The following is a 20708-nucleotide window of genomic DNA, read 5'->3' as shown; positions in this document are numbered from 1 at the left end:
ACCTTAAAATTTTTATAACAAAATTAAAAGCTGCTTTTATTCTAGCCGAAATAAAACAAATAAGACTTTCTCCGGAAGAAAAATTATTATCAGTCATACTGTGAAAATTACCTTGCTCTGTTATACATAATTTGGGAAATATTTAAAAAAGAAAAATAATTCAAAAGGGGGCTAATAATTCTGACTTCAACTGTACATGGTACAAATCTAATCTGTGCCACATGGGAGAAAAAAAAATTGGAAATGAGTCACTTGAACCATACAGGGTATATGCAGCCTATAGGTTTAAAACCACACGAGGGAGGGTAAGCGATTAAGTAATTTTCATTTGTGTGTGTGTGTGTGTGTGTGTGTGTGTCTGTGCGTGCGTGCGCGTGCGTGCGTGCGTGTGTGTGTGTGTGTGTGTGTGTGTACAGTGCATTGCCATTACCATCCACACGTACCACGTTTGACCACTAGAGGGGGGAATAGATTAAAAATTTTATTTCCCAATATTGGGTTGCTGTGCTTTCGACGTGTAAAACCCATTTTTATTATGTAGTTAAATATTTAATAAATAAATATTTTTTTCTAAATAATTTTGTCTATTAATTTACATCCTCATTTTAACAGTTTAAGCACATTTTAAAGGTTTATTTAACGTTCAGGTTCATTAAAAGCAATACTGTTCCATACATACAAATGCATTTTTTAATACAAACTAAATTGCCAGAAATATATTGCCTGGAAATATAATGCAATATAATGCATTTTTAAAAGATATACTATAAACATAACATAGAAACATTTTTTACAAATTCATGTTTTTATGTGCTGTGAATTGTTTTGAAAATTTTATTAAAAATTTATTCAATTAAATTGTTATTCAGATTCATAAATAAATATATACATTTATTTTTTATGTATTTATTTATTGACCCTGAAATACATTTTGAAATTAATGAAAATTGAAATAGAATATATTTAACATTTAAAAGATATATTTTATTGAGTTGCACATCAACATCAACAAAACATTTTGGCCAATTTTTCATACTCTGCAGTCCATCTGATGACGTCAGTTTCGTGTTGCTCTTATCGTTAGTTTGCTGTGAGGAAAAGATGAGAGGAGGAGCAAAAAAATAAAACCCTGCCCCACTCAGCATCTCTTTTAGTTGGAAAAATGGCATCCTACTGAGGCAAAAGTCTTTGATATAAGAGTTTTTTCTGTGACATAAAAAAAGTTTCCCTTACTTATTATTTAAATGCATAACAATTGTAATAACAAAACAGATATGATCTCATAACCAAACACATTTTATTAATGCAAATTATTGAAAACAATACATAAAATACACAACTAACAGCACAAACCTGCATGTGTTTTACATTATGCATTAAACTTTATAGCAATAAAGATATCTGCGTTTACGGAATAGCGTTCACAATGGGACCTTTTTTCATTAAGTTGTAAGGAAACCAAACAGTACGGTACAGAATGAAGCCGAGACATCCACCAAGCTTTAAAAAAGGGCTGAAAAATTCAGATATGAAATGAACTGATAGATCTGTGTATTTACAAGGCTTGCAGTATTTGTTTTTAGGCTTTTTTTCTTTCTTACTGAATACTTAAACTACAACATCAACTCTGAAATAGTTTGTAAAATGCAATAAAACAATAACAAATTTGACCTTTTAATTCTCTTTAACCTGTTTTACTTTGTTTAAAGATGGCTGCACCACACTCCAAATAATTTGGGACAGAGGGGACAAGTTTAACATGGTGCAACATGGTGTCAATCACATGCAGAAAATTGAAAATTGAACTCTCAAAAAATGACATTTGCTGATTGTTCAAACTACTGATTTAAAAATGAGCTGAAACAACACAATTCTTGAGTTTTTGGAACAAGTCAAATGTTTTAAGTTCAGTTCATCTAAATTTGTAGAAACTAATAAGTTAACTAAATTCCTTCATGTTCCAACAAATTGATTAAAAATGTCGTCTTAAAAGGCATGGTTTCCGCAAAAATGAAAGTTTACAGTTGATTTACATACATTTACATCAACTCATCCAAGACGTTGGTGACTTTTTCCTTCAGTAAAACATTAAAGAAGATTTTTAGCTGAATCTGTGGTCCTCAGTGCTTTGTATAATGCAAGTCAATGGTCACCCAATTTTTAGATTAAAAATAAACTCATACAAACAAGTCCAAACCAATGCGCCGAGAATTAAATTAAAGAATTAAAGCTAATAATACTGTACATAATTGATTGTTTCACTTCATATGACCTCAGTTTACCATCAGGAGCCATGCTTACTGATTTGGACTTGTTTGTGTTTATTTTTAATCTAAAAAACTGGTAACCATTGACTGCCATTATATGAATCACTTTGGACCATACATTTGGCTAAATATCCTCTGTACACTCTCAAAAATAAAGGTACAAAATCTGACAGATTTTGTCAATGCCAATTTTATTTACATAGCACTATTAAACACAACCAGAGGTTGACCAATGTGCTGCACAATATAAATCACAACAAAGAAAAATATATAATTGTAGTTAAAATTGACATTTTTCATTGATAAAATGCCAAATCAAGGAGGTAAGTTTTCAACCTAGATTTAAAAACAGACAGAGATGAAACAGATCTAATACAGAGGGGCAGAGCATTCCACAACCTAGGACCAGCTACTGCGAAGGCAATTTGTACCTTTATTTTTCTGTACCATACTGGTGGACATTGGTACCTTTATGGTACACTTTTGTACTTTTAAGGTTGTTACTGTGAGGTACACATTTGTACGTTGTAGGTATTAATATGTACTTTTTAAGGAGCGTTTAGGAACAAAAATCTACCTTTTAAAAAGGTACCGCCCCAGTGACAGATTTTGTACCATTATTTCTGAGAGTGTACTGAAGGAAAATATGTTTGGTGAGTAAATTCATTTTTGGGTGAACTATCCCTTTTATGGCTCTCTGTGCTATTCCAACATATGCCTCCATTTCAATATTACTGTGGCACAGTCACCCGTGCCAATGCTCTGCTGCTCTTCATACCATGACAGACATTTGCTTTTTCATCTGTCACTCATTAAAGTCTGGATGCTCCATTTAGTGTTTGAGAACTCATCGTCAGTTTTTTCCCCAGAAACAAGTTGAAATAAGGACTTATCTGACCCCAGCACACATGTCCACTGTGTTTTGACTCTGATACAAGTAGGCATGGGATGATAACAATTTTCAAGGTATACTGTGGTTTGGAAAAGTCAAGGTTCTAAAACCGTCAACATTTTCTGCTATACCGCTCCTAAGGTATATGTAAAAAAAAATGTAAATTTTTTTTTTGGTTTGTTTGTTGTTTTTAGGACAACAGTATCTCCAGCAGAAAAGAGATCAAAAGATGCCGTTTTAAATAGCAAAGTAATGAAGTAATGAAAGTAATGAAGACAGCAGAAGAATGTTTATTTGAATAATTTAGTCTGACATGTTTACTACTCCAAAATATTATAAATGTTTCTCAAAATAAAATATACTGTGTTCAATGGGGGAAAAAGTTGTTGTTTTTTACCCAGACATTTAAAAAGAATATATTTCAGAGCAGTAATCACTATACCGTCAAACCATGATATTTTTATCGAAGGTTTTCATACCGTCAGAATCTTATACCGGCCCATGCCTATGAGTTCTGGCCTGCAGAACACTGCACAGAACTGACCAATAGCTTTCACTTTGAATAACAAAGATTTACGTTACTTTAAGGATTTCTTGATGCAGTGGCAGACCGAGTTAAGTGATGGTGCTTTTACTAAGTGAATGTAACTACATGTGATTTTTGGTGATGTCATTGACCAATGAACATATCCTGCTTGTCATCAAACTATTTCATAACTGTAACAAGAAGCAATTTAATCATAACTTAATATTAAAACAGCTATCATAACGTTATTTATCAATATGTGGCTCTTTTTGAATTCTCTGAGGTTTTAGAAATTAAAACTGTAAAACAGGAAATATGTTGGGACCATTGTTTTTGTTTACATCCCTCAAAACGGTCTATACTCAAACATAAACTATCATGAATTAACAGGTCTCCAGTTTGTCATTGACTGTATCATTTGGATATTCTATAACCTTTTGCCTATTTCACAAAATTTTTGCAGCCATTAAAATCAAATTTTTGCTATATCCTCCTGAGACCTCGCCCATTCACTTGTGTCCTCTGTAGTGGACATTGTGTTTTCATAAATTTTCTTTGAGCTACTCTTGTCAAGTCCTGTTGTACTGTTCAGAGGACATCCTGGGCTTTCTAGTGATATGTCATTTGATTGACTGGCATGCCAGGAACCACTTCTTACGCTGCATCCAATATGGCCGGCGTACAAACAAGCACATTTTATGGGAAGGAGAGAGGTATGTAAAATTTAGCATTTTAAATGTTTTTATACTATTATTATTATTACATATATATTTGTTAATTGAAGTGTCAGGAACAATACATTTAGCTTTCAAACCTGTTAACTTGTTTGTGTTTCAAAATACCATCATTTTTTAAATGTCCACTATAGTAGACACCAGGACCATCTTAACGTAATTAAAGACTGCATGTTGTAGGGGGCGGAACTGAACCAGAGAGGATTCTTTATAAGATAGTTGAGGAAGACTCTGACTTACAGTAGAGTCTGATAATCAGACAATTAGAGAATTAGAGACAATTAGAGAATGACAATCAATATTAAATCGCTTTTATGTTAAATTTGTTTTGGATTAACATTCAATTCAATTCACCTTTATTTCTTTAGCGCTTTTACAATGTAGATTGTGTCAAAGCAGCTTCACATAAAAGATCATAGTAAATTGGAACAGTGTAGTTTAGTTTTCAGTGTTTAAGTTTAGTTCAGTTTAGCTCAGTTGAGTGTGGTTTAATAATCACTTCTGAGAGTCCACACACTGAAGAGCAAATTTATTGATGCGCAGCTCTACAGATCCCAAAACATGCAAGCCAGTGGCGTAAGTGGTGAGGAACCATAGTTGGGAACCATTTCTCCTCTGGTCAAACGTCTTGTGCAGAGCTGCAGTCTAGGCACTCTAGGCGCTGATTAACATCACTTCTTTTTTTTTTTTTTTTTTGGGTTCGGCTTTCTTTCAGACTAAACTATTCCAGGAATTTCAATACGAAAGAAAAAATGGCTTTTGTTTAGTTTTTGTTACATTAATATTGCATCAACATCCAATTACAGCCATATATAAGTTTGGCGGTCGTTTCGAACTAAAATGGTCCCGTAATTTTACATGCTGTAAAATTAAAAATAAAAACAAAATGTAAAAACTCTAAAGTTTGGATTTTTTTTAACCCAAAGGATGTAGCAAATCACAGAAAAAAAAGAAAAAGATTTTCTTTGGGTCTCAGGAGGATAAATCAGCAAAATACATTTACATTTGTCTGAGAAAATCTTTTCTGGTTAAAAAGAATGAACAAATCGGTTTCTCCATTTCACTGCATTTGACAAAATCTATCAGCTTTTCAGAATTTGGGTTGTAAATGGTTGAAGCTGTATGTCTCAAGTATGGAAAAACATGTCACATCAACATAAACGCAAGCATGCACACGCACACACACACTCACACACGCACACACCTTCTCTCCTGCAGCTTCTCCTTTACAGTTGAACATACCCCCATCCCTTGGCAGAACCGTTGCCATAGCAACCCACTGTCAGATCGCATTACTCCAGCTGCTGCGTTGCCATGGTATCAGGCTTACTGTCCTGGTTGCTAGGGTGCTGACCGTTCCAGGAGCCGCCGTTTCCAAGTGTGGGTGAGTTGGTGTAGTCATGGAGACCGTCGTCATGGAGACCGTTGACGGGGTCATATTGTTCGTTCTCTAGGCGTGTGATCAAACGCTCGTCCACGTCACCCAACTCCCCTCCCATTAGAGAGGGCTCCCCTACCACCATCACATCCTACAGCAACATACAGACAGAGAGAAGGAGAAAGAGAGAGAGCGAGGGAGAGAGAGTTGATGTAAACAGAGACACAGGGGGTCGAGAGAGAGAGAGAGAGAGAGAGAGAGATTGGCGGGGGTGTAGAAAGAGAGAGAACAAGGACACAAGCAGAATCATTTATGGCTGTTATTGTCTAGAATTCTAGAGCTAATGCAAGCATACAGCAGGAAATGATTAAAATGTGTGTATGATAATGAATATCTTTACATAGAGCTATGAAAAAATTTAGAGATCACTTGAAGAATCTCTGGATTTAGAAAAAAAACACAGAAATTTGTTAATGTGACCTGAACTGAATTTCTCTTAACCCTATAACTACCTGCGCTACCAAATGGTTGAGCATGTTTTTACTGTTTTAACCCTTTAACTACCCCAACAAGAAAAAAATATTTGGATTGCATTTCTTAATTTAAACACATTTCATTCATGTTTTTAAACACATCCTTTAATTTCTAAAATATCAACCTTGATATGTCAGTTTATGGTCCTGGGCTAAGTACTGGGCTTAATACATATAGACCATTTTAATGCGGTCATGTCTTTGGCCCATGAACATTTCCTGCTTGCTATCAAACCATTTCATAACTGTAACAAGAGGCAATTTATTCATGACTTAATGATAAAGCAGCTATTATAACATTATTTATCAATACGTGGCTCTCTTTGGATACTCGGAAGCTATAGAAATTAAAGATTGTACAAGAAATACGTTGGGACCATTGCTTTTGTTTACATTCCTCAAAATGGTCTATACTATGAAAAAATTAAGAGATCACTTGAAAAATCTTTAGATTTAGATGGGTAATGGTATTCTTTTCTTCTACAATGGTGCGATGCAATTTCTTCTTTTATTAATATTATTATTTAATTTTTCTAATTATTCACTTAGACCACACAATTGACATGTTCTAACATTAGAAGCGTTAATAATTTATAATTTGTTATATAATTATGGTTTTCAATCAAAAAACACAGAAATTTGTTAATGTGACCTGAACTGAATTTCTTTTAACCCTATAACTGCCTGCTCTACCAAATGGTTGAGCATGTTTTGACTGTTTTAAATAATGACTGTTAAAGTCAAAAATCAAACACTGTGCATGATTTTGGTTTGAATGTAACAAAAACCAATAAGAAAGCATGTTAAATGAGAATCTAAAATATTTTATGGTATACTTTAATAAATAAAGACAATTAGTATTCAAAAATGTTTTATTTTGAACATATTTTTAAAATAAATAGGTTTTACACTTCATATTTTCAGATTTTTCATAGTATATGCATTAATTTTGGTACTTTTACCATAAACGAACATATCAACCATTTGCTAGAGGCTGATATTTTAGAAATGATGGGATGTGTTGAAAAAAATGCATTGAATGTGTTAATTAGCGACATTAGGAGTTAAGAAATGCAATCGAAGAAATGACAATACTTTCATTTGAAATTTGGAAAAAAAAATGCAATCACATCCATAATAGAATAAAAATATTATTAACATTTTAATCAAACCCACACCTAATAAATACAATGATTCCATTATCAAGTTGTCTTATTTTTTTCATAGCCGTACATAATAGAAAGCTAATCTTTGTTACATACGCAGCCATACGCATACACACACATGCACACAAACTTGTCTCCAGATACTAGCTCTATGGTCTTTAATTAGATTTTTTTTTCAGATAGAGAACACCTAAATAACAACATATGTGCTAATTAAGCAAATTTGCATTGCTAAGTAGCTCGTTAAACAGCACATGCTGCGTGATAACTGTCTGCATGTGTCACTCACCTACCTAAGCTCCGCCTCCAGCCACCCGCCACCCCTCGTTTCCCCGGCGACACGTTTAGGCTGGGGACCAGAGACGGACAATACTAATTATAATCAAATCAATTACGGCTAATTAGTCTCAATTACAAACAAATTACTCAGAGCACACAAATGACTATATATTAAAAAATTGTGTAACATTACAAATTACAACCACACTGGAAACTGATTGTTACTTAGTAGAAACAATACAAACAGTGTTAAAATGAATAACACATGGCATAAAACTGTTACAATGTGGAAAAAAATAAAATGGGTTAATTTGCTAAGCTGCTCTCTCTGTCCTCTCTCTCTCTATTATTGTTATTGCTTTACACACTCGCACGCTCATACACACAAACATACGTGTACAGACATCCACACATTCCTTATACTTGAATTATAATATAGTATATCTCTTCTATGTCATCTTTTCAGTGTGAACCACTGCTTCTCTGCAAGTGTGCAAGTGTGTATTTGAGTGACTATGTTCAGAATCAAATACTTTACAATAAATGAACGGCACCATGTCCAATTAAAGCACAAATCATTTTCATGATAGTGTTTTGGGGGTCTAAAGTGCATTTTAAAGAACACATAAAAAAGATTTGTAAATGACATAAAATTTAGATTTTATGAAAACAATCACATAATGTGCATGCATATATTAATTGTAGAGTGATGTCACATGACCTCTAATTCCTTGAATGAATCCAGGTATTATATTATATTAATACTATTACATTTAGCTTACAGTTTTTGCATCTAAAATGTCTTAACCTTTGGTAATGTAATGAAGAAATGCTACTGCATCTATAGAATGCTGTAAATGAAAAGATCAAGTAATTAAAGAAATCCATTAATGTATGTTTGTAGCAAATTTATTTGAATTGATTATATGTTATTTCTTAAAGTATCTGAAACTGAGCATCTGATACTGATTATAAAAAATATAGCAAAATAAAGATTAACGCCACTATTCCTTTACTTTATTTTTTGTTTTAATACATTTCTGTTTAAATAAATTATATTTTAATAGAAAAATTATTTGTTGGACATTTTTATCATGTTTTTTTAAAAATGTATGCTGCTCTTATTTTTATGGGTGTGTTAAACAGTGATATTTACAGTGTCCGAGAAAGCTTAATGTGCTGCAATTTAAGAAAACACATGCAATTACAAAAAAACACCAGCATATTGAGAAAAGATCTTCATCCGTTTGACAGCACACGTGTCAAAAATAAATGAACAAAATGCACTGCATTTTCTCACAACGTAAACAAATTAATAAACTGTGCTGCATTTTCCCACAACGCAAAGAAATGAATAAAACGTGCTGCATTTTCCCACAACGTAAACAAATTAATAAAACCCCCTGCATTTTCTCACAACACAAACAAAATTATAAAACGTGCTGCATTTTCCCACAACGTAAACAAATTAATAAAACCCGCTGCATTTTCTCACAACGTAAACAAAATCTTTAAAAAAACATGGTGCATTTTTTCACAATGCAAAGAAATGAATAAAACGCGCTGCATTTTCTCACACTGCAAACAAATTAATAAAACACGCTGAATTTTCCCTGTGCTGTATGCTGCTCTTATTTTTATGGGTGTGTTAAACAGTGATATTTACAGTGTCCGAGAAAGCTTAATGTGCCGCAATTTAAGAAAACACATGCAATTACAAAAAACACCAGCATATTAAGAAAAGATCTTCATCCGTTTGACAGCACACGTGTCAAAAATAAATGAATAAAACGCACTGCATTTTCTCACAACGCAAAGAAATGAATAAAACGCGCTGCATTTTCCCACAACGCAAACAAATTAATAAAACGTTCTGCATTTTCTCACAACGCAAACAAATTAATAAAACGCGCTGCATTTTCCCACAACGTAAACAAATTAATAAAATGCTCTGCATTTTCCCACAACACAAACAAATTAATAAAACGTGCTGCATTTTCTCTCAACACAAATTAATAAAACGTGCTGCATTTTCTCACAACGCAAACACATTAATAAAATGTGCTGCATTTTCTCACAATGTAAACAAATTAATAAAACGCGCTGCATTTTCTCACAACGTAAACAAATTAATAAAACGTGCTGCATTTTCCCACAACGCAAAGAAATGAATAAAACGCGCTGCATTTTCCCACAACGCAAACAAATTAATAAAACGTGCTGCATTTTCCCACAACACAAACAAATTAATAAAACGCGCTGCATTTTCCCACAACACAAACAAATTAATAAAACGCACTGCATTTTCTCACAACACAAATTAATAAAACGTGCTGCATTTTCTCACAACGCAAACACATTAATAAAATGTGCTGCATTTTCTCACAATGTAAACAAATTGATAAAACATGCTGCATTTTCTCACAACGTAAACAAATTAATAAAACGTGCTGCATTTTCTCACAACGTAAACAAATTAATAAAACGCGCTGCATTTTCTCACAACGTAAACAAATTAATAAAACGTGCTGTATTTTCCCACAACGCAAAGAAATGAATAAAACGCGCTGCATTTTCCCACAACGCAAACAAATTAATAAAACGTGCTGCATTTTCCCACAACACAAACAAATTAATAAAACGCGCTGCATTTTCTCACAATGTAAACAAATTGATAAAACATGCTGCATTTTCTCACAACGTAAACAAATTAATAAAACGCGCTGCATTTTCTCACAACGTAAACAAATTAATAAAACGTGCTGCATTTTCCCACAACGCAAAGAAATGAATAAAACGCGCTGCATTTTCCCACAACGCAAACAAATTAATAAAACGTGCTGCATTTTCCCACAACACAAACAAATTAATAAAACGCGCTGCATTTTCCCACAACACAAACAAATTAATAAAACGCACTGCATTTTCTCACAACACAAATTAATAAAACGCGCTGCATTTTCTCACAACGCAAACAAATTAATAAAACGTGCTGCATTTTCTCACAACGCAAACACATTAATAAAATGTGCTGCATTTTCTCACAATGTAAACAAATTGATAAAACATGCTGCATTTTCTCACAACGTAAACAAATTAATAAAACGTGCTGCATTTTCTCACAACGTAAACAAATTAATAAAACGCGCTGCATTTTCTCACAACGTAAACAAATTAATAAAACGTGCTGCATTTTCCCACAACGCAAAGAAATGAATAAAACGCGCTGCATTTTCCCACAACGCAAACAAATTAATAAAACGTGCTGCATTTTCCCACAACACAAACAAATTAATAAAACGCACTGCATTTTCTCACAACACAAATTAATAAAACGCGCTGCATTTTCTCACAACGCAAACACATTAATAAATTGTGCTGCAATTTCTCACAATGTAAACTAATTGATAAAACATGCTGCATTTTCTCACAACGTAAACAAATTAATAAAACGCGCTGCATTTTCTCACAACGTAAACAAATTAATAAAACGTTCTGCATTTTCTCACAACGTAAACAAATTAATAAAACGCGCTGCATTTTCCCACAACACAAACAAATAAATAAAATGTGCTGCATTTTCTCACAACGTAAACAAATTAATAAAATGTGCTGCATTTTCTCACAACGTAAACAAATTAATAAAATGCTCTGCATTTTCCCACAACACAAACAAATTAATAAAACGTGCTGCATTTTCTCACAACGCAAACACATTAATAAAATGTGCTGCATTTTCTCACAATGTAAACAAATTGATAAAACATGCTGCATTTTCTCACAACGCAAAGAAATGAATAAAACGCACTGCATTTTCCCACAACGCAAACAAATTAATAAAATGTGCTGCATTTTCCCACAACACAAACAAATTAATAAAACGCACTGCATTTTCTCACAACACAAATTAATAAAACGCGCTGCATTTTCTCACAACGCAAACACATTAATAAAATGTGCTGCATTTTCTCACAATGTAAACAAATTGATAAAACATGCTGCATTTTCTCACAACGTAAACAAATTAATAAAACGTGCTGCATTTTCTCACAACGTAAACAAATTAATAAAACGCGCTGCATTTTCTCACAACGTAAACAAATTAATAAAACGTGCTGCATTTTCCCACAACGCAAAGAAATGAATAAAACGCGCTGCATTTTCCCACAACACAAACAAATTAATAAAACGCACTGCATTTTCTCACAACACAAATTAATAAAACGCGCTGCATTTTCTCACAACGCAAACACATTAATAAATTGTGCTGCAATTTCTCACAATGTAAACTAATTGATAAAACATGCTGCATTTTCTCACAACGTAAACAAATTAATAAAACGTTCTGCATTTTCTCACAACACAAACAAATTAATAAAACGCGCTGCATTTTCCCACAACACAAACAAATAAATAAAATGTGCTGCATTTTCTCACAACGTAAACAAATTAATAAAATGTGCTGCATTTTCTCACAACGTAAACAAATTAATAAAATGCTCTGCATTTTCCCACAACACAAACAAATTAATAAAACGTGCTGCATTTTCTCACAACGCAAACACATTAATAAAATGTGCTGCATTTTCTCACAATGTAAACAAATTGATAAAACATGCTGCATTTTCTCACAACGCAAAGAAATGAATAAAACGCACTGCATTTTCCCACAACGCAAACAAATTAATAAAATGTGCTGCATTTTCCCACAACACAAACAAATTAATAAAACGCACTGCATTTTCTCACAACACAAATTAATAAAACGCGCTGCATTTTCTCACAACGCAAACACATTAATAAAATGTGCTGCATTTTCTCACAATGTAAACAAATTGATAAAACATGCTGCATTTTCTCACAACGTAAACAAATTGATAAAACATGCTGCATTTTCTCACAACGTAAACAAATTAATAAAACGCGCTGCATTTTCCCACAACGCAAAGAAATGAATAAAACACGCTGCATTTTCCCACAACGCAAACAAATTAATAAAACGCGCTGCATTTTCTGACTACATAAAGAAATGAATAAAACGTGCTGCATTTTCTCACAACGTAAACAAACTAATAAAACTTGATGCATTTTCCCACAACACAAACAAATTAATAAAACGCGCTGAATTTTTTCACAATCCTAACAATTTACGAAAATGTGCTGCATTTTCTCACAATACTTGCAAAAACATCAGAACACAACAGAAATGTTTTAAGGACCCAAAAACGTACACCACTGTGTTGTGACTCTTGCTCAGTGAAGTTGCAGGTGTTCTTTGAAAGGTGAGTTTTTTGTTTGCTTATTTTAACATCCTGATTCCCTTGTCTTTTGTATTTTATTAGCCTAAATAACCAAAACTAAACAGCCGGTCCGTCTTGTTTCAGGGTCTTCTTGAAATATTTCTGTTGTGTTCCAAGTGTTGTGAGAAAATGCAGTGAGATTTTTAAAAATGTGTTTGCGTTGCGAGGATTTGCAGCACGTGTGCTATCAACTGGATGAAGATGTTTTGCCAATTTGCTGGAATTTTTTGTAATTGCTTGTTTTCTCAAATTGCAGCACATTACGCTCTCTCGGCCACCGTAGTTATTACCTGTTTGAAATGTTGAGCTGAATATTCTGTGCATAGAGAAAATTAGCATACTACAAATAAACAGTATACATAATAAACAATGACCAACAGTCACTGTTTGGATTTAAGCAACCTGAGTCTATTATGTCTTTATAACATGTTATATGTTTGACACAAATTATTTTATTCCTAACTTAGGCAGTGTAGCTTTTTATTTCTTTAAAAAACACATTCTTTTACAATTAGAGATGAATTTACAATGCCATTCTGAAATATGACCTTGGAGTATGTCTTTTGACAGTAATAAAAAGCTACACACTATCAGGTAGATTAAAAGAATGTTGCCATTTTTTATCACTGCAATCAAGATCCAATCATAATCTTTTCAATATTTTACAAATGATTTTCTTTTGACCAGGAAATGGTATGCCAGTATAAAGTATGGCAAGTATGCCAAATAAACATTCTGAACATAGCCTATTGCTGATTTAGGAATCATATACTAGCATTCTTCCCTCGGTAATAATCTTTCTGAAGTAGAAATAGTGAAGAGTAGAATGCTAGTATGCGCTTCTGAATTCTGTGTGCTTCTGAGGTGTGTTTTCTGTGATGTACCTGTGAGGGCAAGCTGAAGTTATTGGCTGGGCTCCGCTTCTTGCTGTTTCCTGTGCTGCTATTGGATGCACTGCCGGCCGAGTTCCTCCTCCTCCGTCTCTTTGCTGGTGGTTTGGCTTGCTCTGCTGTCAATCCAAACACAAAAGCAGCATAAAGTAAATCCAATCGACACTGCGTTGCATCAGTGGTGTAAAAGGATATAAACACAGTTGAATAAATGGGTGAAGGGATACATCACCTTGTTCCAAACCTGTTTGAGTTTCTTTCTTTTGTTAAAGGCAAAGAAGATATTTTGAAAAATGTTTGAAACCATTAACTATTTCCTGTCAGGGCATTTGTTTTAATCTTCTATGGTAGTAAAGTTTTTTCTAAATAGCTTCTTTTTTGTGTTTGACAGAAAAAGGAACATCATAAAGGTTTGGAATCACTCAAGGATGATTAAATAGTGAGCAGTTTTCATTTTGCGGTGAGCTAATTCTTTAAAAGACTCATGCAAACAGACACTGCATGCTATATATCTGTTTTAAAACACAATGCAATTGAAATCAATATGGTAAGAGTGGTAGAAGAATAAACAAAGGTCAAAATAACATTCTAATGATATTCTTTAACAATTATGGAGGGGAACTGATTTGCAATTCCTGAGGGAAATGCCAGTGCGTGTGTGGAAAGATCATTTTTTATTTTAGGCTTCTTTTTTGAGTACATGAAACTGCTTTGCTGTTGTCATGACACTTCAGTGTGAGTCTTTTTTGTTTCTGCTGTAGTTTAGCACAAAAACCAGCACATATTCACAGGATTTATTTATAAGTACACTGCAAAAACTATCTGTTTATTAACAGTTTCCATATTTTGTGATTTTGTGAAGTGATTTCAGTTTATTTAGGAGTGTGAATTGCATTATGGGACCTTGATCTCTGCTCTGTCGACGTTTGATGTTAAAAATGTATTATTTATTCATTCATTCATTCATTTTCCTCCGGCTTAGTCTGTGATTTATCAGGAGTTACCACAGCAGAATGAACCGCCAACTATTCCGGCACATGTTTTACACAGCGGATGCCCTTCCAGCCACAACCCAGTACTGGGAAACACCCATACACTCTCACATTCAAACAATAAAATAACTTTTATTGACATTTTGGCAATTTGAAAAATATAATCTAAGAAATAACATATCTGAATAATATTTCTAAGAAATAAAGTCTGTAATACAACAAGGTTTATTACAAGGTTTTTTTACTGTAATATAAAACACCAAACCAAACCATATTTTTAAAAATAAAATGTTACTAAAAAAAGTCACTTTTTAAAAAAATAAAAGTTGTAGGAAGAAAGATCATAGTCTCATAATGTAATTCAAAAGCATTAATAAATGTGGATCATGAACTGAATCATATATATTGATTTTTTACAGTGTACTATTCATACTACAAGCAATATTTTAAACTTAGCCATGGTAAACAGAAAGCCCTAGAAAACATGGTTTTACAGTTGAATCTCCAGAAAATCAACAATGCATTAATTAAATAAATACTCACCATATAGTGTGCAAAATATTAATTACATTTTAAATGCAGGGCATTATAGCACTCTTAAATATAACTAAAATTTTCAAATTAAAGTAAAAATGACATGTGAAGTGTAAACCTAGATAAACTGATAATTTCTCTTATTTGTTTTCCATAGCAGTGTATATATGCATATATACCTAACAATAAACTCACATAGATAAGCATACATACATTTTTTGGGATTAGAAGGAAATATTTCTGTCTTGAAGTTGGGTGAGGGTCCAACTGAAACAAGGAAATTAAAAACAGTCAAAAGACACGAAAGGCATTCTGAAGCAAACATATAATGATGAGAATGCAAAACAATGAGAGAGAAAGAGAGAAAGAGAGAGAATTGCCTGAGAAGAAGAATAAAATAACAGTTCAGAGAAAGTAAAGGAATTATTGTCACAGAACAGCAGGGGGTATTATTATTTTTAAAACTAGCAGTAAAATAACACATAAATAACAAAACAAGGTCAAAGCCTTCATTAATTACCACAGATCAGCAAAACCCTTAACAGCCTGTGCTCAGTACTTTGAAATGTTAATAAGGCATATGAAATATGTTTACCATATATGAAACAAACTACTGTAAATTTAATGACATTTTGTACAAGAGCAGAACAACAGAAAGGAATTAAACGCTTAGGGGGAGAGAGTAGCTAAACAATGCTGGCATTACTGCGACAGACTGTATTTAAGAGAGAACCAAAGCTAAGAGGAGCCACGAAACAAGATCTAATGAAAACGTGGGAGGCAGGTTATTGCAGTACACTAAAACTGAAAGTACACTCACAAAAATACAGGTTATTTATCAGCATCTAGGATTTCACGAAGAACCTTTATCTACTGTCTATTAAACTTACACAAAATAAGCTTCTCTAAATTCAAAGAAAAGGTTGCTGTTCACTGTTAAAATATTATGGAAATCAAAATGATTACTTATTAGCATCACTGCGAAAACCTCACGTTGTAGCCTTTATAAGAGTGTAAACCAATAAAGCATTTTTAATGAAAAAAACAATAAATATTAGTTTAAATTTAAAATGATAAAATTGACAATTTATTAGATTTCGGCTAATGCCAAGGCAACATTATTTCATAAAATAAGTACAACTACAAGCAAATATTAATTAATGACAACTGTTAAAAATATTATAAATTGTATAAAATATATGAAAAAAATGTTAATTAATTAAAACTAAATATGAAAATAAGAATTTTAAAAAGAAAATTAAGTTAAAAAGCTCTTTCTGGGGTGTTATTTTTACATTGTTTAATCTTTGGTGAAATCAAAATGATAACTCATTAGCATCACTGCCAAAACCTCATGAAGGAGCCTTTATAATTAAGAGAGTAAACCCATAAATCATTTTCATTAGTAAATCTTAACTGAGTAAATGTTAAAAGCAATAATAAGTTAATAAATAGACAATATTTTGGCTAATGCCAAGGCAACATTTTTCATAAACTAAATACAACTACAAACAAATATTAATTAATGAAAACTATTGAAATGTTTCAATTAAAATTTATTATAAACATTTTAATGAATTAAAACTAAGCAGAAAAAAAAAAACTTAAACTGAAATAAAGGTGAAAAGCTGTCTCTGGGGTGTTACCTTTTCACATTTTTTAAGCTTTGGGTAAATCAAAATGATTACTCATTAGCATCACTGCCAAACCATAATAAAACATTTTCATTAACTGAATAAATGTTAAATGTAAAATTAAATTAATAAGTGGACAACTTATTAGATTTCAGCCAATGTCAAGGCAAAATGTTTTATAAAATAAGTACAACTACAAACAAATATTAATTAATAAATACTATTAAAATGTTTCAATTAAAATATATTATAAACATTTTAATGAATTAAAACTAAACAGGAAAATGTGAAAAACTGAAATCAAGATAAAAAGCAGTGTCTTGAGATGTTACATTTTTAAAAAAAGTTAATGTCTGGGGAAATAAAAATGATAACTCATTAGCATCACTGCCAAAATCTCATGAAGGAGCTTTATAATTAAGAGTGTAAACCAATAAAAACATTTTCATTAGTAAATCTTAATTGAATAAATGTAAGGTCAATATTAAATTATTAAACAGACAACATATGAGATTTTAGCCTATGTCAAGGCATTTTTTTAATAATATAAGTACATTACAAATATTAATTATTAAAAACTATTAAAATGTTTCAGTTAAAATATATTATAAACATTAAATAAATTTATACTAAGCAGGAAAATGTGAAAAAAAAAACCTTAAACTAAAATAATAAAGCCTAAAAAGCAGTCTCTGCAGTGTTACCTTTTTAATATATATATATATATATTTTTTTTTTTTAGTTTTTAGTGAAATTAAAATGATTACTCATTAGCATCACTGCCAAAACCTTATGTTCAAGCCTTTATAATTAAGAGAGTAAACCAATAAAAACATTTTCTTTAGTAAATCTAATTGAATAAATGTTAAATGCAAAATTAAATTAATAAATAAACAACTTATTAGATTTCAGCCAATGTAAAGGCAACTTTTTTTTATAAAATAAGTACAATACAAACAAATATTCATCAATAAAAACTATTAAAATGTTACAAGTAAATATATTATAAATATTATAATGAATTAAAACAAAGCAGAAAAAATATATACATATTAAAAAACTTAAATTAACTGAAATTAAGATAAAAAGCAGTCTTGGTAATGTTACATTTTTTACATATTTTAGTCTTTGGTGAAATCAAAATGATTACTCATTAGCATCACTGCCAAAACCTCATGTTGGAGCCTTTAAAATTAAGAGAGTAAACCAATAAATCATCTTCATTGTAAATCTTATTTGAATAAATTTTAAGTGCAATATTAAATTAATAAATAGACAACTTATTAGATTTCAGCTAATGTCAAGGCAAAAATAAAATAAGTACAACTACAAACAACTATTAATTCAATTAAAATATATATTTAACATTTTAATGAATTGAAACTAAGCAAAGAAATATGAAATAAAAAAAAAACTTAAACTGAAATTAAGATAAAAAGCAGTCTCTGGGGTGTTACTTTTTTAACATATTTTAGATTACTAATTTTTACTTCAAATTTAATGATTTCAATCTAATGATTAGATCAATTTTTTTTTTTTTTTTAACATTTTTTTCTAAAGTGCACCTCTTCAAATGGCACCCAGTATGTTTATTTCAAAGAGCAATATAAAAATCGTCATGTCTATGTAAACCCAGCATACATGTGTGTGTGTCTGTGTGTGTGAGACCTGGTGGTGTGGTCATCCTCTGCCACTGGTGAAACAGGCAGGTCTTCAGGCAGTCTCGGGGACTCAGTCCATATGTCTTATGCCTTGACATGAGCTCCTGCATGGGCTCTAGAATCACACACAACTGCACACAAACAAAAAATATTTTTCAGCGGGAATAAATGACCACAAGAGACAAAGTGTGTTGAAATTTTGTGTATGTGACATACTCTGAGGTAGTTGAGCGTGAGGTTGGTGAGTCCCACTCGACTGATGTTTTTGGACAGTTGTTCCACAGCTCCAGGGTCTTGTGCCTGACAAAGACACACACACACACACACACACACACACACACACACACACACACACACAAGCGCGCACACACACACACACACACAGACACACAAGTCCATTTATTCTCTCATATTTTGTGCTCCATCCAGAGCTCTAATTCATTATAGGATATGTTTCCATAGCAACATCCTGACAGCTTAGCTAAAAGGTTTGGATGCTTTCACCTTGATTGATAAAAAAAGGGCTGAAATGCATTTTGTTATACCATAACCTGCTACCTGAGAATGCATTGGAAAAATACCTATGTTTGCTAGCATTCCAAACAAATGCATGTTACATATAACCCACGCATGGTGAAGGAAATCAGATTATTGACTTATTATTAGCTTTTGTTTTGTTTTTTAATGAAAATGATGTAAAGCTTGAAGAAATAGCTCACCCAAAAATGAACATTCATTCATTCATTCATTCATTCATTCATTTTCCTTTGGCTTAGTTCCTTTATTCATCAGGGGTTGCCACAGCGGAATGAACCATCCGTCATATGTTTTACACAGCGGATGCCCTTCAAGCTGCAACCCAGTACTGGGAAACACCCATACACACTTATTTACACACATACACTACAGCCAATTTAGTTTATTCAATTCACCTATAGCGTCTGTCTTTGGGCTGTGGGGGAAACCGGAGCACCTGGAGGAAACTCACGCTAACATGGGGAGAACATGAAAAACACAGAGAAATGCCTACTGAATCAGCCGGGACTCGAACCAGCGACCTTCTTGCTGTGAGGTGACAGTGCTAACCACTGAACTACTGTGTTGCCTCAAAAATAAACATTCTGATATAATTTATCCACCCTCCACATGTTTGATTTTTCAAAAGTGTTGGAACACAAATGAAGATAAATAATTTTGGAGACTTGACAGTATCGAGTTTTACAGACCACGGTGGACAGTGGACCACAGAACAGGCAAAAAACTTCACTCTGATGAAACAATAGAATGGCATTTTGCTCAACTGCAAAGAAACCACAGGTCAGAAAAGTATTTAAGTTACTTACAGTGTCAGAAATTACCAAGAACAGTGTTGTACTCATAATAACCATAACTAAGATTATGAGCCACATTATTAATTTCTGACAAAGAGAAGGGGATCAAATTAACACAAAAAGATAATTGACTGACATTTTACTAAAATTTTATCCTGACAATATTAATTTATTCATATTCTTTTCAGCTTAGTCCCTTTATTAATCAGGGGTCGCCACAGCGGAATAAACCGGCAACTTACAACATGTACTCAGTATATAAAATGAATCATTCAATCATTTATTCATTCATTTTTTTCGGCTTAGTCCCTTTATTAATCAGGGGTTGCCACAGTGAAATTAACCGCCAACTTATCCAGCATATGTTTTACGCAGCAAAAGCCCTTCCAGCTGCAACCCAATACTGGGAAACACCCATACACTCTTGCATTCACACACATACACCATGCACATACACATGACCAATATAATTAATATCATTTACAGTGGAGTTGTTTCCAGTTATCACCTTGAAATTTTAGACTTTACAGTATTTAGACTATAGACCAGGCATGAGCAAACTTGATCCTGGAGGGCCGGTGTCCCTGCAGA

At 32.6% G+C, this 20708-nt stretch overlaps 1 protein-coding gene across 3 annotated transcripts in view; it reads right to left on the bottom strand.

The window, feature by feature from the left end:
• Positions 1–1280: 1280 nt before the first annotated feature.
• Positions 1281–20708, bottom strand: part of ldb2b (LIM domain binding 2b) — a 32465-nt gene continuing 13037 nt past the window's right edge. Inside the window, exons 5-10 of one of the 3 annotated variants that reach the window (XM_056460000.1) lie at positions 19003–19086; positions 18794–18917; positions 15705–15758; positions 13960–14084; positions 7790–7845; positions 5861–5948 (exon numbers count right to left, since the gene is read on the bottom strand). In XM_056460000.1, coding sequence (XP_056315975.1) covers positions 5942–5948; positions 7790–7845; positions 13960–14084; positions 15705–15758; positions 18794–18917; positions 19003–19086 — 450 coding nt within the window. In that variant the 3' untranslated portion in view covers positions 5861–5941. Of the gene's footprint in view, positions 5949–7785; positions 7846–13959; positions 14085–15704; positions 15759–18793; positions 18918–19002; positions 19087–20708 lie in introns of all 3 variants that reach the window. The other 2 variants (XM_056460010.1, XM_056459991.1) reach the window with 2 other exon arrangements.

Source organism: Danio aesculapii, chromosome 1, assembly GCF_903798145.1.
Source record: "Danio aesculapii chromosome 1, fDanAes4.1, whole genome shotgun sequence".
NCBI classification, from domain to species: Eukaryota; Metazoa; Chordata; class Actinopteri; order Cypriniformes; family Danionidae; genus Danio; species Danio aesculapii.
The sequence above is the reverse complement of the archived record's forward strand: the minus strand, read 5'-3'. Positions and strand labels throughout refer to the sequence as shown.